Source organism: Nicotiana tabacum, chromosome 16 (assembly GCF_000715075.1).
Source record: "Nicotiana tabacum cultivar K326 chromosome 16, ASM71507v2, whole genome shotgun sequence".
NCBI classification, from domain to species: Eukaryota; Viridiplantae; Streptophyta; class Magnoliopsida; order Solanales; family Solanaceae; genus Nicotiana; species Nicotiana tabacum.
In genome coordinates, this window is record NC_134095.1 from 168,795,809 (window position 1) to 168,811,955 (window position 16,147).

At 35.6% G+C, this 16,147-nt stretch overlaps 1 protein-coding gene across 2 annotated transcripts; it reads left to right on the forward strand.

The window, feature by feature from the left end:
* Positions 1 to 2,092: 2,092 nt before the first annotated feature.
* LOC107766828 (ribosomal RNA-processing protein 12) lies at positions 2,093 to 14,364 on the forward strand. Of its 2 annotated transcripts, none has more exons than XM_016585705.2 (18): positions 2,093 to 2,665; positions 4,016 to 4,541; positions 5,423 to 5,674; positions 6,862 to 6,953; positions 7,230 to 7,440; positions 8,122 to 8,303; positions 8,414 to 8,653; positions 9,734 to 9,918; positions 10,595 to 10,688; positions 10,766 to 10,822; positions 10,905 to 11,042; positions 11,122 to 11,190; positions 11,801 to 11,914; positions 12,380 to 12,541; positions 12,620 to 12,748; positions 13,000 to 13,101; positions 13,282 to 13,352; positions 13,444 to 14,364. In XM_016585705.2, exons 1-18 carry the CDS (start codon positions 2,165 to 2,167, stop codon positions 13,871 to 13,873), a joined length of 3,555 nt encoding a protein of 1,184 aa, XP_016441191.2. In that variant the 5' UTR covers positions 2,093 to 2,164; the 3' UTR covers positions 13,874 to 14,364. The 2 variants fall into 2 exon arrangements, with proteins under 2 accessions (XP_016441191.2, XP_016441199.2); XM_016585713.2 differs by having other exon boundaries at positions 10,908 to 11,042.
* The last annotated feature ends 1,783 nt before the right edge of the window (positions 14,365 to 16,147 follow it).

Genomic DNA, 16,147 nt, shown 5'->3' on the forward strand with positions numbered 1-16,147 from the left:
AAAACAAATAATGCATCATAAGAAATATGAAAGACAAGCAGAAAAAAAACATTAAGAAATACATTAGAAATGTAGAAACTAGCAACACATGATGCATTAGGAGAATACACTCAAGAAAAATAAACTAGTTGCAAACATAAACATAACAACTTTTATAGCTTTATTCCCCAGTAAGATGATTAGTTCTTCAGTCAATATCCTCAAAGAAGTCCCCAACTTCTAAATGAGTAATATTTGTTAGGCCTTCAAAATCATCATCTTTATATGCAAGATGTGCCTTAGAATCATATTTATTTGAGGGACCTGCTTCATCATCATTATTTTGAAAGGTCAAGTGTGCCTCCACATTATTTTCTTTTTTCTTGAGGGAGGCTTGATAAAGTTTGACAAAATGTTCTGGCGTACGACAAATGCGTGCCCAATGACCTCTCATACCACATCGGTGACACATACTAGCTTTACCTTTTGAATGATTAATTTGAGAACCCTTATTGTTCTCCAATTTATTTCCACCATAATGACTATAATTGTTTCGCCCCTGCCACGTCCACGTTTACGACCATGGTAATTATTTTGTTTTCTTTCAAACTTATCATATGTTGCTACAACATTCACTTCCGGAAATGGAGCTGACCCAGTGGGACGGGCTTTATGATTTTTCATTAATAGAGTATTATTCTGCTCTGCCACAAGTAGGCATGTGATTAACTCAGAATATTTCTTAAAACCTTTTTCACGGTATTGTTGTTGTAGCACCATATTTGAAGCGTGAAAAGTAGAAAATATTTTTTCCAATAAGTCCTCATCTGTGATAGTGTCTCCACATAATTTTAATAGAGAACTTACTTTAAAGATAGCAGAATTATACTCACTTACGGTTTTAAAGTCTTGCAACCTTAAATGTATCCACTCATACCGAGCTTTCGGTAATATCGTAAGTTTTAGGTGGTCATATCGATCCTTCAAATTAATCCATAATTCAAGTGGATCTTTTACGGTTAAATATTCAGTTTTTAACCTTTCATGTAAATGATGACGAAGGAAAATCATGGCCTTCGCTTTATCCTGATTTGATGCTTCATTTCCTTGTATAATAGTATTTCCAAGACCTTTAGCGTCAAGGTAAATTTCAACATCAAGAACCCATGATAAATAGTTCCTCCCGGTGATGTCAAGTGCCACAAATTCAAGTTTTGATAAATTTGACATAGTGAAAACTATCATAAAAGATGAATAAGTTAGAGAAATAATTATAATAATAAACAATTAATGAAAACAAAACAATTAAGGTAAAAGAAATGAAAATAGAGCTATATCATGTTAACAATCTACTATTTCATTTTATTCTTGCCATAAAGTAGAAATTACATACTTGTTTCATTTCACTTTATATTATTGATATATATGTGTTAATAGAACTGAACGTGACTAACATTATTTATATGTTCCAATAAATATAAAGTAATTAAACTATAAAATTATTGCTTGTCAATTTATTTCTCACAGTTCTTCAAAATGCTTTAAAGATATGTTTTGATCTAGGGAGTCCATGAATATTATAAGTATGACATTAGTGCATAACTAGTTTGATGACTTTGAGGTCCTCTAAGAGTTGAGCACAGAAGGAAATAGTTATTTTGTCACTGCAATGTACTTAAACTATTTAAGATGCCCAAGCGCACAAGTAATATGCAAACAATGAGCATATGATATGTACTACCATAAATAAAATGATTATAGTGATACATACCTTAATGAAATATGGCTCAACTTAGCGGGAGTTAAGAATAAAATTAGAGCTTCGTGCTGATAACGTATTATAAAATAAAAGCAATGCAGTAAAATGTAAACAAGAAGAGATAGAGAGAATGGAGAAGTGTTTTCTTCTTTCACTTTGGTGTAATTTTTTATTGCAATTACATGACCTTTTATAGGCATAAAAAGTAAAGATGATGGACATAAAATAAAAAATTTAATCTTTAAGTTATTCACAACATGGACATCCAATGTAGCATCCAATGTACTGTCCAAAATAGTATCCAAGGTACAAACTATTCATTACACTAAGTCATTTTGGTTCTTTAATTATCATTCTTAAAAATTTCTAAAACCCTCGCCTTAAACCCCAACAGAGACAACAACATCGTCTCTCTTTCTCTACACAATGGATCCTTCAGACAACAACAATGTCTTCAACGACAACTCCGACATCTGCGAACAACTCCTCCAACGTTACACTAAATCCTCCGCCCCACAACACCGCCACCTTATCGCCACCGCCGCCGCCACCCGTTCCATTATACAATCTGAATCCTTACCTTTAAGCCCATTTTCTTACTTCGCAGCCACAATCTCCACACTTTCTAATAATTCCCAAAATACCCTTGACCCACAAGCCTTATCTGCTTTATCATCATTCTTAGCTATTGTTCTTCCTTTAATTAAGGTTGTTTCTTCAGATAAAGCTACTGAGGCTATTGGTGTAATTGTGGCTATTCTTGAAAAGCAGCCATTAGAGAGTGAGGGTGTTTTGGGGACTTCTACTGTGAGAGCTTTTGTTAAGTGTTTGGGAATTTTGGTGGGGTTTTGTGATAAGGAAGATTGGAGTTCTGTGGAAGTGGGTTTTGAGTCACTTGTAAAGTTCTCCATTGATAAGCGTCCAAAGGTTTTCTTTTTATCCCTTTAAATTGTACCTTACTGTTGGTTATGCATATGTAAAATGCGTGTTTATATGGAGTATTTGTTATTTGAATTATGCTTGTTGAAAAAAATAATATTGAATCTTTAATTTGATTTTGCTATGGTGATTCCTAAATGTTAAATTTGCTAGTTAATCTTGCATAGGCGAAAGATTGCTATTTAAGTGGAGAAGGGTAGAGGGACGAGCCCATTATTCAAGTTCCTCGGTATTTTTCGGTAATAAAAAAGTTGCTTTTTGGCTTGGTTCATTTCATGAGCTATTTAGACTCGCATTGGGTTCAGAAATGATAAAAAAAGCTTTAATCCCTTGAGATTGTACCTGCTTGTGCTTATGATGCATATGTAAAATTGTCTGTTTATACTGAGTGTGCTTATTTGAATTATACTTTTTCGGTAAAAAAAGAATCTTTAACTTGATTTGCTACGAGATTACTGAATGTTAAATTGGTTAGTTAATTGGTCCCACGACTTTGGTTTGTTCTAGTGGTAAGAGCGCTAACGCGTGATGTGTGGGTTAGGAGCACATCGCTGGTTTGAAGTTCGAACTCTACCGTAGACAATAACTTGGTATTTAAGCGGAGAAGGCAAGGGAGCGGACTCGTTATTCCCCGAGTTTAAAAAGTGCACCACTGTACCTCAGGGATTTCTTGGTCATAAAAAATTAAGAGAATTAGTTATCTACTTAGTTAATTCATTCCTGGAAGTTACATTTTGGCTTCAAGATAATTTCTGATCTCAGCATCAGCATAATCTGCTTGTTGGCTTGGTTCATTTCATGAGCTACTTAGACTCACAATGAGTTCAGGCGTTCGAGAAATGATCAAAACTTTTGGCTTTTAGTAACAACTTGGCCTTTAACTCCTGCCCAACCAATCAAAAATGTGATTTCAATAATCTTTGCTTAGTAATTTTACTATTTTAAGCCTTTGAAATATTCCGCCTTCTTAATATGATATATGATTCTATCCTCTTTATTGTTTTAGGTTATTTTGGGAATTGCAAACGTAAAAAAGTTGAAGTAATCTATGCATTAGGTAAAATTGAGCTAGTTAGCTAATGATGTTACAATGATCTGTATTATTTTTGTTAATTCACGTAACTTGGTGATTTTTCTTTGCTACTTGCTTGACTATGTCTATATAAGCGTTCATTTGATAATATTTGGCTGAACATTGATAGTGTTGTTACAGGGTGTTAGTACATTAAGGAATTGTAAGAGGCTGGCATTTTTGAAGGGATTCATCATCCCATAGTGAAATATAGAGAAATAATTGATATTTTTCTGACATGGTGTTACTTGTATGATTTCTTTCAGGTGAGGAAATGTGCTCAGGATTGTATTCTGACTGTTTTCAAGTCATTTGGTTCATCGCCGGTGGCTAAGAAAGCTGGTAAAAGAATGTACTCCTTGATAGAAGATAACATGGCATTGGCAATGAAACTAAGTGCTCCAAAGGAAATAAGTGGACCTAAAGATGAACATCAAGAGGTGCTTCACTCCCTAAATATTCTGAAGCCTATTATACCGTACCTTTCAGTCAAAGTCAATCAGAAGCTACTTGCTCAACTAGTGGAGCTTATGAGTTCCCAGAGCTCAGCATTCACAAGACACATTTTTGATAATATTGGGGCAATATTAGATGCGTCAGGAGTTGAAATCATTCTTCAAGATGCTGACAACATTATAAAAGCGCTTATATCATACATATCATCTGCGGAGAACGCTGTTGACAATGTATTGCTTGCCGCATCTTTGGCAAAAAGCATTATTGAGAAAATCCATGATGGAGGAATAAGTGTTTGGATTACCTATTTGCCGTTGGTTGTTGGCTGCATATCAGGTACTACTATAAGGATAAATTCTACCCCATTTTGGTTGTGTGAAATCTGAATGCTCCTCTTCTAAGTCCATTGGTAATATGACTCTTCATATTTTACCATGAAAGGATTTGCCCCAACTGGCTGGACATATTGTTTGATCAGCTTAGTCTGGTTATCTTATTTTATTTGACTTGACTAAAGTATGTTGTTTTGAAGTTGGTCAACTGAACAGCAAATTTAGGCGGCCATCCATTTTTCAGTTTATGACAGTCTTGAAATCTAATGAATGTGATGAAATTGATAATGAATCAACAAAAAGGCGATGTAGGAGCGTACCTTTCTGGATCTAGCTCGATCTTTTACCTATCAAATGACAGACGTGTCTTTGATAACTATAGTATTGATAGGGTACCTCTATAACCACGGTGTTCCCCAAGGTTTTTTTATCACTAGGTACAATGTTCCTTTGCCAATATTTATGTGGGTTCATTGTTTTTCCATAACTTTCAATAATTGATAAAACTACGAGTACCATCCTTTTACATAGTTGAGTCAATTAGGAAAATGCTGTTCTTTGTTATTTGGAGAACACAAAATTTGAGTTCAGTGGGTTTCAAGATGAGAATAAGCCTTGTAATGTTACTATCTATGGAAGATAGGTTAATCTACACATAACAGGTAGAACATATCTTTTAGTTTCCGAGTGGTTCTCAAATAGTTAACATAGTGAAGCTTTGATTTCTCTAATTAGTAAGTTCCGTAGAGCCAAGTTTATGTTCACCACTAACTTGCTAAGGTTCTCTTTAATATCGTTCCCTTAGCTCTTTGTTTTCTATAAGTTAACAGCTTAATGTCTGTGATTATGTGATGCTTGGTGCTGACATTCTCAATGTTTCTTCAGGTCTTCTTACACGTCCGGAAAATATTGCTTTACAGTCTTCAAATATTTTGAAAGAACTGATCATTGCCCATATTGATGGGAAAAAGTTTTTGACTGGTAAAAAGCAGGCAGTGGATGATGAGGCTCTCAACAGTTCTGAATTTGCAGCAGTGAAAGCTATTTGTTTAGTCTTTGAAGATCTGCTTATCAGCTCTTCTGAATTCCCAAACGACCATATCTTGGCAATCCTTTCCCTTATTTTCCTTAAATTGGGTAGGTAGACACTGACAACCCTCGATGGAGCTTTCAGTAGTCATTACCTGTCTTGCAAAATCTTGGGGTCCTAACTAAGGACTGGCATCTATGATCAAACCTCTCTGAGTCGCTCGTGTAGAATAAGGTCTACATAAAGTTCTGTTAATTTTCGTTTGAATCAACTAAGTGTTTTGGTAAAAAATCAGTGTTTTAAATTTTACAGGCATACGTCATTCTCCCTTGGCATTACATGATATGTGATTTCTGCTTCACTTATAAGATTCCCCTTCAGAAATATTGGACAATGGAAAATCCTCTCATTCACTCTTCATCTGACCTCTGGTTTCAAAACACTCTTCTTCCTTAGGGTGTAGTTTGTATGACACATAAAATTATTTTGTTGGACCTGTTTTAATCTGGTGAAATTCTTTTGTGATGGTTGTTATCTTAATGTTGAAGTTAGATATTCCTACACCTTATGTGGAAATAATTTCTCATCTAGGAGGATAAGTCCTTCTTTCTTACTAGTGTCTCAACTCTTAATCTATATCACTTGCTTTTGACAGCATTTTCTTTCTTCTTTTCAAGAATATTAATAATCAATAGGTCCACCAGATTCAAAATGTAACTTGCTACTTATTTAAATAGAGACAATATAAGAGAATAAATATGGAGGGTAAGAAATAGCTTGGAAGTGGTTGTTTGCGATTTGTAGAAAGATACAAGGCAAGTGAATTTTTCTTCTTGTTTTTATTGGTTGGTAAAAAGGTAGGAGATGATCTTACATATAAAAATAAATAAGTTGCTCAGGAGGAGTGCTGCCATTTGATCTACAAGCTTGATGGAGTTGAAAGGAAAATTCGGAAGGATAATGTCTTAATATTTTATGATTTAGTAAAGGAGTAAAAGCAGAGACCAAAACCGCTAAACAAAAGTTTATAGCTTAATTTGGAATGCGGTCTTTAATCTCTGGTAAACAAAAGGGAAAAAAAAGTGAGGAGGACGAGTATTGCATCGAGAGATTTCTTTCGAAGCTGTAAAGAGAAGTTTTCCCAGGGTCAGATTAATATTGTGGACAATGAAAACAATGGCTTTGAATTATCCCTAGACAATTTACATATTAGCAAGTATCAGTTGCTATGCTGTTCTATCAATTTTCTCTTTCACATTTATTTGTTCTGATTGTATTTGATCTATGATTCTAGGTGAGGTCTTGGACTTATGCGCGAAAGGTCTAATACTTAAACTTGCTGATTGGATGACTGTTGCTTCTGGCGGTGCTTATGATACAAAAAATGTAAGTCCTCCACAGGCCTTTGTTTGTGTTACAAGAAGCTCATTTACTAAATTCCCTTGGATGAAATATTTGTGATTTGTTTTGGTTGTTTGATATGGCTAAGAGAAGTAGATGAGATATGCTCTTTCAATTTTGCAGTGGCTAAAAAACTAATATGGAAGAGTATTTAAGAATGATTAGTAAGAATGATTGCTTTATCTTTTAAACTCACGTGTTGTTCAGAAAAGCAATGAGCCTAAAATCTTTGTACTTACTTTTCCTTTCTTTTCTTTGCAGCTTCAAGTGTGCATAGGAACAGCTGTTATTGCTATGGGGCCAGAGAAACTGCTTGCCCGGTTACCCATCACCCTGAATGCGAAGGATTACTCCGTTTCAAACACTTGGTTGATTCCTATTCTAAATAAATATGTATGTGGATCATCGCTAGGGTTCTTTATAAAGCACATGGTGCCACTAGCTGTGTCCTTCGAACAGGCATCATCAAAAGGTAGGCATATTGTGATAATTTATTAAGCTTGGCATGATGTTTTTGGTTGTTCTTGTTGTGACCCAAGTGAAATCCTGTATAATCATTTAGCTATTTTAATCTGAACTCTATTGGTTTTGGTATTTCGAAAGATGCACTTGAATGTTGTTCATTATGTTAAATCTCTCAGATGAGTAGGTCTTTCATGTTAGATCCTTTTACAGTAATGCAGAGTTCTGGAACTATACATTATTGTTATGTTAAATTTTGTGCTTGTGAAATTTAAGTTTGAGTGTCTTCTTTTAGTTATTTGACAAGCTCACTCTGTTTAATGTGATTCTTATTTCTTTTCCTTCTTTTTTTTTCAGTATCCATTTGGTGTAAAATGGCCTTCTTTATTCCTATAGTAATGCAGTAATTTTTTTCTTGTAGCATTTACGGTATTTTAACTTGTATATTTTGATTAGTTTTTACCCTTGTATGTTTGACTTGATGATACAATTTAATGCTATATACAAATAGCATGGTTAAAGGAGAAATAGCAACTGTTTCTATAACAATTAAGTAGCAAAGTATCATTATCTTTTCTCTGATGGGGAAGGGTGGATATGGCGTCACCTCAATTTCCTGTTTTGAACTTCAAGAGTTACATCAGAAAGATTCTTTACCTACATCTGGAATTAAGTTCGTTCCTTTTGCCAGTTAAAAAGTCAGTAATTCGGGAAGAACTGCAGGCTTATGCCCGTGGATGTTGGGGGCTATTACCCGCCTTTTGTCGCAGTCCATCTGACGTGCAGAAGAATGCCCAAGCTTTGACTACGCTTTTGATCCCTTTCCTCAAGAAGGAGTCGTTTATGCTTGAGAATATTTCTGCAGCTTTGCAGGTTTAGTTCAGAGTCACTTTTAAGTTTTTTAAATAGTTTTACTTGTCTTCTTGAATGACCATGCCTTTCCTTGTTTGGATTTAAATAATCAGCTGTGTCTTTTCTCATAGGAACTGGTGAATAAGAATAAAAGTGCACTTGCATCTGATCACTTTTCTGAAGACCTTATAGTTCCCCCAAAAGAGGATGAAAGTTTGGATTTGGCATTGGAGTTCAAACGCAAATGCTCTTACTCAAAGAAGTCCGCAAGCAAAAATATTAAGGCTTTGGCATCTTGCTCTGAGGAATGGCTTCAGGCTTTAGTAAATGTCTTTTTTAAGTCATCTCCTGCAAATTACCAGCAATTCAAGGTATGTATTATTTGTTAGTTGAACCAAAAAAAACTGTTCTTTTCTGCTTGTCATTTTTGCTATTCATCTTTGTTTCTGCTTTATTAGCTGCATGAGAACTTGCCATTTCCAATTAATATATTCGTACATGGACTCGAGGTTGGTTTAATACATAAAAAAATGGTAAGTGTTTCTAGAAAGGAAACATACGTGTTCTGAGGGAAATCAGTAAATATAACCTTTGTTAAATGAAGATGCATTCAAAACTTAAATTTTTGGTGTAAGGCTTCTTTTGTAAATGATGTAGATGTAGTACACTGATGCTACCATCTTGGTGCTGTTGATAGTGAGTAACATCTATCTTCACTTGTCCAAAAAAAAAGGGAAGAAACAAAGAGAAAAAGGAAACTAAAACAAAGAGAAAAAGGAAACTAACCTCTCCCTGTTCTCCCCGAATGGTGCGCAATTATTTTGCCCTCTGTTCTCAATTTGGCCCAGTCCGACACATTTTGGAAATTGCCATAGGTATCGTTGAGGCGCCATGCAGACAATTCCGTTAGTTCAGCACTTGCTTCTCTCATAATTTGTGGGACATTTTAAATAGGGATTTGATATGTAATCCTGAAGACCTGAACATTAGGCAAAATGTCATCAGCCATCTTTACCTGGTAAATCAAGTGTGTCTAGATAAGTGTGATATTTAACCCATAATCTTGAGGTCGATTTCATTTGGCGTACGTAGCATTTGTCAATATGATATTTGTAAGCTTTCTAGGTCATGTTCATTGCCATGATTCAAGAAAAACTTGTGGACAGGATTCAATTATTCAAGAAAAGCATCTTCTCTACTGTCAACATTTGTTTTTCTCTCTTTATCCCTCCTCCTGGGGTGGGGTTTGGACTTGTGCGTGGTTCATGAGGACTTTAACTTGATCCCAAGTAAACTCTTCACTTGGTTGAGGTTATTGACATTCTTCTAGGTGGAATTTTGTGAACGCTTGCTGCAATTCTTAGTATATATTTTAACAAGGTTGTGGAACAATATTGCTTGCCAAGATGCTTCAACTGTCTTCTTTTTTTTTGGGGAAAAAAAATTCTCAGGAGGCAATAGAGTGCTTGACATCCATCAGTGATTCTTCGACAACCCAAAGGATCTTTACTTCCTCAATGGGGAGATCCGGAATTACGAATGATTCTGGTGAATACAGGAAGCTTGGATTTCATTCTGATGGCTCAACAGACAACGAAGAAAATAACACCACTCTTCTTGGGGAAGTAGCTAAGAGGTAACAACTATTCAACTTCGCTTTCTTCAATTTTCCGTGGACTATTGCTACTCCTGTGTTTTGTTTTCTAACTTTCTGTATTGGACAAGTCATACAGAGAAAAGGTTCCTTGCTACTTTCTTTTCCTTTTCCTTTCCCTTTTCCCTCTCTGAATCTGGCAGAACTATCCCTTCTCAGACACCATCCTGTTTGGAATGGAAGTGGATGTATTCTGATTTATATTAGTTAGCAGTCGTACTTTTTTCTCCATAGTGTTTAAAGGTGCTAGAGATGCAAGCTTCTTGCCCCTCTGGAAGTTGCTTGCATATGAGCTGCTGACTCGGTTAGTTAGTAGATGTTTTTAGGTGAAGAAAAGATAGATCTTCAATGAGTTTGCTTGTCATTTTTCTCTTTTATTCCTGTACTAGTTGAACCTTTTTTTGGTGCAGCTGTATCATCATTCTTCTGAGCATGTCTTGTATGTAGCTAACTCAAACACCGGTTACCTCATGCTGCTATTTTTTGCGGCTTGAATGCAATTTAAGTGAAAGCATTTGAATTTTGTGGCAATACTAAATGACTGTTCACTTTCACTCTGTAGTGACCACCCCAAAATGACATCTGTAGCATGAACAGTGCGTATGATTTTATGACACTTCAAAATGGAAACTTAACCTTTTGCTGCATATTGGTAAAGGTGCTTGATCTTGGAGCTGGGCTCGTGCTTTGTTGAAGGAGCTAGCGAGGATCTCATTAAAATCTTTTTTGGCATTGCTAAGGATGTTTTGGAGGTAAGTTGGTGTCGATGGCTGCAGATGATCTAATTGATCTAGCTTTCCTCCCAGTAATGTTGATTTTATGCTTGTAGGCTACTCATGGGGCTGGTCATCTTGAAGCATATCACATTCTGAATAGAATATTAGAGGTCTGTTTTTAGTACCTGTTGGAATTTTCCTTCCCTTTTTGTGGTATAATCACCTGATTGTCTCGAGTTTATGTTGTTTTAGCAGAAAAGTTCCTGGTTTCGCTCTTCGCATGTTGAGCAGCTCATGGATTTATTGGCTAGTGTAAAAACTCCAACTGATGTAAAATCACTTGAGAGTCGCTTTGCCTGCTATAAAACCTTGTTGATTGATTCAATACAGGTAGGTTATCCACCACGATGGGTACTTTAAAAACTCACTCAACAACAAACATGACTATGATTCTATATGCTATTGCCAGGGGAATTTGGACGAGGAGAACACGCAGGCCTTTCTCATTCTGAATGAGATTATTCTCGCATTAAAAGATGTAAGGGCTACATTTAGATTCTCTTCTGATTGGAGTACTATTTGATTGGCCAAATTATTTCTCCAAATTGCTGCATGGTTTTAGCATGGTTTTTTGCCTCCCATTTAGGTTCATGACGTCCTTCTTCTTTGCTGTCTTCTTTTTAGCCAAATTGTCATATTTAAATGTATGGAAGTGCTAAATAGAGAAGTAATGTACTTCATGTAGTTTACTGCTTGTAGCACACTGGAACATATGGCTTCATACATAGGCATTTAGTCCTGTCTAAATGTGGAAAAACCAACCTTGGCAAAAGAATGAACTTTGGAAGCATTTCCCAGCCAAGTTTCTTCTTTGATTGGAATACAATTCAATTGGCAAAATTGTTTATCTAAATTGCTGCATGGTTTTAGCATATCTTTTGCCTCCCATTTTGGGTCATGACTTCCCTTCCTCTTTAGCGTCTTCTTTTAGCCAAGTTGTCATATTTACCAGTGTTGAAGTTAATGGCCTTACTGTGGTTGCTGTATATATTTTCTTCTTTTGTGTGGAATTTCTCTTAAATATTCAGCACTAAATAGATGTTACTTCTTGATAAGCTTAATAACATGGCCTTATTCTTTTAATGCAGTCCACGGAAGAAGGTAGAAAGACGGCCTATGATGCCCTTATCGGTGTGTGTTCTAGCTTGAGAGATTCATCATCTGTTAAGTCGAATGAATCTTACAAGAAGTTCATTGATATGGTTAGTAACGAAAAATCTGTGCAACTATTTTGTTCTTGCATTTGTATGTTTACTGGCATCAAAATATGGGTATCGTTCATTGAGACATAATTAAGTAAAAAAAAATATGTTCTCTACAGCCTAAGCTTTTAGATGAGATATCACACACTTCAACATGGTAAGAGCAGACAGAGGTCCTGGGTTCGAGTCTCACCACCACTATATATATATATATCTTGTGTGTGAAATAAATTCCACGTGCTTGGCGAAAAAGAATCAAGCCCTATCATGAGGGGGTGTCTTAATAGGGCCCAAGTAACAAAACTTTGTAGAGAGAAATTTCTTGCTTGAGCAGAATTTTGTTTTAATTTTGCATGTTCTTTTCATGAGGGCGTAATTTTTGGACTAAATAGTTCACATACTTGTGGAAGCATCTAGTTTCTTTGATTCATGTTTTTGAGGTTTAAAAGAAGCTGTAATATGCAGATTATAGCTTACCTTTCTGGTTCGTCACCACATATAAAAAGTGGAGCAGTCTCTGCACTCTCTGTTCTGGTATACAGTGATGCCGATATCTGTGTCTCAGTCCCTGATCTGGTCCCTTCCGTTCTGACTCTGCTGCAGAGTAAAGATGTCGAAGTTACAAAAGTAAGCATGCCTATCCACGACAAGATACTATTTTATTCTTTGATGCTTCTTATAAGCCTGCTATTTTAACTTGTGCAGGCTGTTCTGGGATTTGTTAAAGTAATGGTATCGAGCATTCAAGCAAAGGACCTGCACATTTTGCTCTCGGACATTGTCAATGGAGTGCTACTCTGGTCATCTGTGTCACGGCATCATTTTAGATCAAAGGTTTGTGATGTTTCTTTGATCGGACTTGGAACTAACAATGTATATATGAAGCATGTCCGCGTATTATCTTGCTTAAAATATGCTTATGCTTATGGGTTCTACAGCAGGAGCATGCCACCCCTTTTGTTTTGTAATTAGCTTAAAAGCACCTGTGCCTTTTTTTTTTCTACTTAGATTAGATGTTTATATACTTTTGAAAGACACAATATGTCCTTTATTGACAAAGTCGATGTTTCTGTGCCATCTAAAAGGTCACAGTCATCATGGAGATCTTGATGAGAAAGTGTGGAGTTGCCGCAGTTAAGTCAATTGCAGCTGAGAAGTATAAAAACTTTATCAAGACAGTTGCAGAGGTAAGTTTCTCGTTTTAGACCCGCAGACAAGTTTTTGACAAATGCTATTAGTTTTTGGTGGGGACAGTCATCATGGCTGTTCTTGTTGCAAATGGAAGTATTTTGCCTGAAGTGTGATATCAAGTGTTCCTTTCATCCTATTGACATGGATGTTTCTGTTCACTGTTTTCTTTTTGACAGAATCGCCATGGCAAGACAAACTCTAGAGAAGATGGTACCCCTGAGACAGAATCAACACCTTCGGATTCAAGGTTCGATCCTTGTGCTCATCTTACAGGATCTTTTGCTTATTTCAGATACTTAAGTAAAAAAGTTTTGATCTGACTATTTATCTCCTTATAGGCAGCGGAAACGGAAGGATAGAGAATCTAGTGATTCACTCAAGGAAAAAGACTCTAGGGAACCTTACAAAAGGAAAAAGAGAAAGGAGGACGGAAAAGATTCATCCACGAAATTTGCCAAGGAAGGTGTCACGGGAGGTGGGAAAAGAAAAAGGGAGATGAAAAGGAAGAACAACACTGCTGATGAACCTTATTTCTCTTCAGGCAGCAGTGCTGGTAAGAATCTGGTAAAAAGAAAGAGAGAATTCAGTCATCACAAACAGGAAGGTGATAAAGCACCACTACAGAAGAGAGGCGAAGGAGGCAAATTTAAGAGGGGCTTCCCGGGAAAGACAGAAAGGCAAAAAAGGCCAGCTAATGATGTACGAGGTTCAGGTACTGCACACAAAAGGGGTCAGAACAGAAGGCAGAAAACTAATATAAACAGTTAGCATACGTTGCTTACCTGGATACCTCGGATAGAGAATGGAAGAACTTTTCATGTATTCACTGTTGCAAGTAAAAATCGCATGGGGAGGGACGAAGAGCAATCTCTTACTCCAAAGTAGATTGAAATGATGCATGGCTTCTGCTCGGGATATGTATTCAGTGCACCAGTGATGGATTTTCGGTGTCATAACAGTTGCTGGCATCTGAAGATATCAAGAATGTGCCAATGCACATTGCACAAACCATACTTCATATGGTGCAATGTGCCTTGTATACCATCTGTTCCTAAGTTCTATTCTGAGAGCTTAGTGGCAATCAAGTTTTGTTTTATTTTGGTCCCAGTTTAGTTGCAATTTTGTATTCTACAAAGGGTGAGTGAGTATTTATTAGTAGGGTGTCAATGGTTAGGTTCCGCCGGTTATTTTATAAATTTTGCACCGTACTAATTTTTCGGTTATTCTATTATGAATAATCAAAATTAGACTTTTCGAAATTGTCCCAATCATGTCGGTTTTTTTTCGGTATCGGTAAGGTTTGGTAATTTTTTGGTAAGATATCATGTAAAAGTCACTAGTAGAAATATAATGCAATAACATACGTACTTTTATAATTTAGCAAACTCCCTAGATATTTTGACAGTTTAAAAGGTGATGAATTATGAAAATATGAAAGATCGCTAGAGTATAGATCCATCAAATATTCTACAACAACGTAAACGAAACTAAGCAAATATAAATAAAATATAAATCACACAAGTGGAAAGATGTTAACCAAGTTGGTGGCAAATATAAATAAAATATAAATCACACAAGTGGAAAGATGTTAATCAAGTTGGTGTTCAAGAATAAAGTCTATAGAAAATTAAACATTTCAAAAAGATAAATCTAATTCATACGAAAGAAAAAATATATTCAATACATTATAAGTTGCTACTTCTAATCGCTACAACACCTTGTGTCTTGCTAGTGAATATGCTAGAAATAATTTAGTTTCAAAGAAGTAGAATAATAGGTCTGGGAATTAGGATTTTGAGTTTAATTACTTGTTGGCTTGTAACTATTTCATAATTCTAAGGCCCAAGAAAAAAAATTAATGCTTTAATATTTTTAAACTTAACATATAAATATATTTTTCACATTGTAAATTTATTCGGTTTATTTTCATAAAATAAAAAACTTACCCTAATTAATGGTACGGTTATAGGCTTATAAAAACTTACGATTTTATTAAAAGAAACCTAAAAATCGGTTCGATACGGTACGGTTCGATCGATTTAGCCGATTTTTAAATATCCATTGAAACCCTGTTTATTAGGTAGTTTTGAACAATCTTATAAGATGGCAATCTTATATCCATTTGTATCTCCCAGTTGTAGTTGGGAACATAAAGTTTGTTGATATAAAGGCATGGTACAATTCTATTTAATTTTGTCTAGAAAGGGAGAAATTAAAAAATAACCAGATTTACAACTGGTCATTTAAAAATAGCCACAGTTTTAAAAGTAATTGAAATTTAGTCACTTTTCATATAAAAATAAATCTGAGCGAAAACACTGTTCAAAACCCGAAAAATACGCCTGTATATTATACTGGAGTTCCAGCATAAGTATGCTTGAACTCCAGCATATTATACAGGAGTTTCAGGATAACTATGTTGGAACTCCAGCAAAATATGTTGGAGTTCCAGCATAAGTACACTAGAACTCCAGCGTAATATACGGGAGTTCCAGCAAGTATAAATGTCCAGTATAATATACTGGAGTTTGGAGCACCGGTGCTCCAGTCTCCCGTATATTATACAGGAGTCAGCAAAGTATACCGGTCCAGCATAATATGCTGGAGTTCGTACACAGATGCATCGAACTCCCGTATATTATACGGGACCGGTCTCTGTTACAGCAAAATAGTGACTATTTTTCATTGACTTCGTAAACGATGGCTATTTTTGATTGACCAGTCCGAAAATTGGCAATACCGTGCTATTTTGACTATAGAATGGGGTGAGATACTATTTCTGAAAGCGGTATGTTCTTGGACTTGTCACCTTTGTGTTTATGACTATATTTTGGTGCAAGTGCACATATAGTCATTTTCAAGGATGGTATTTAAAAATTAGTCAGTATTTCTTTTTGTTTAGAAATTTTAAAATAAAAATTCTAATTTCAGAATATTTTTATCCTGAAAAATTGAACGGTAAAATTCAGGATACATTGACAAATTTCTAAATAACAGCCCTTCAGAATGACTACGTGTCGTTATTTCTACCTATTTATATTT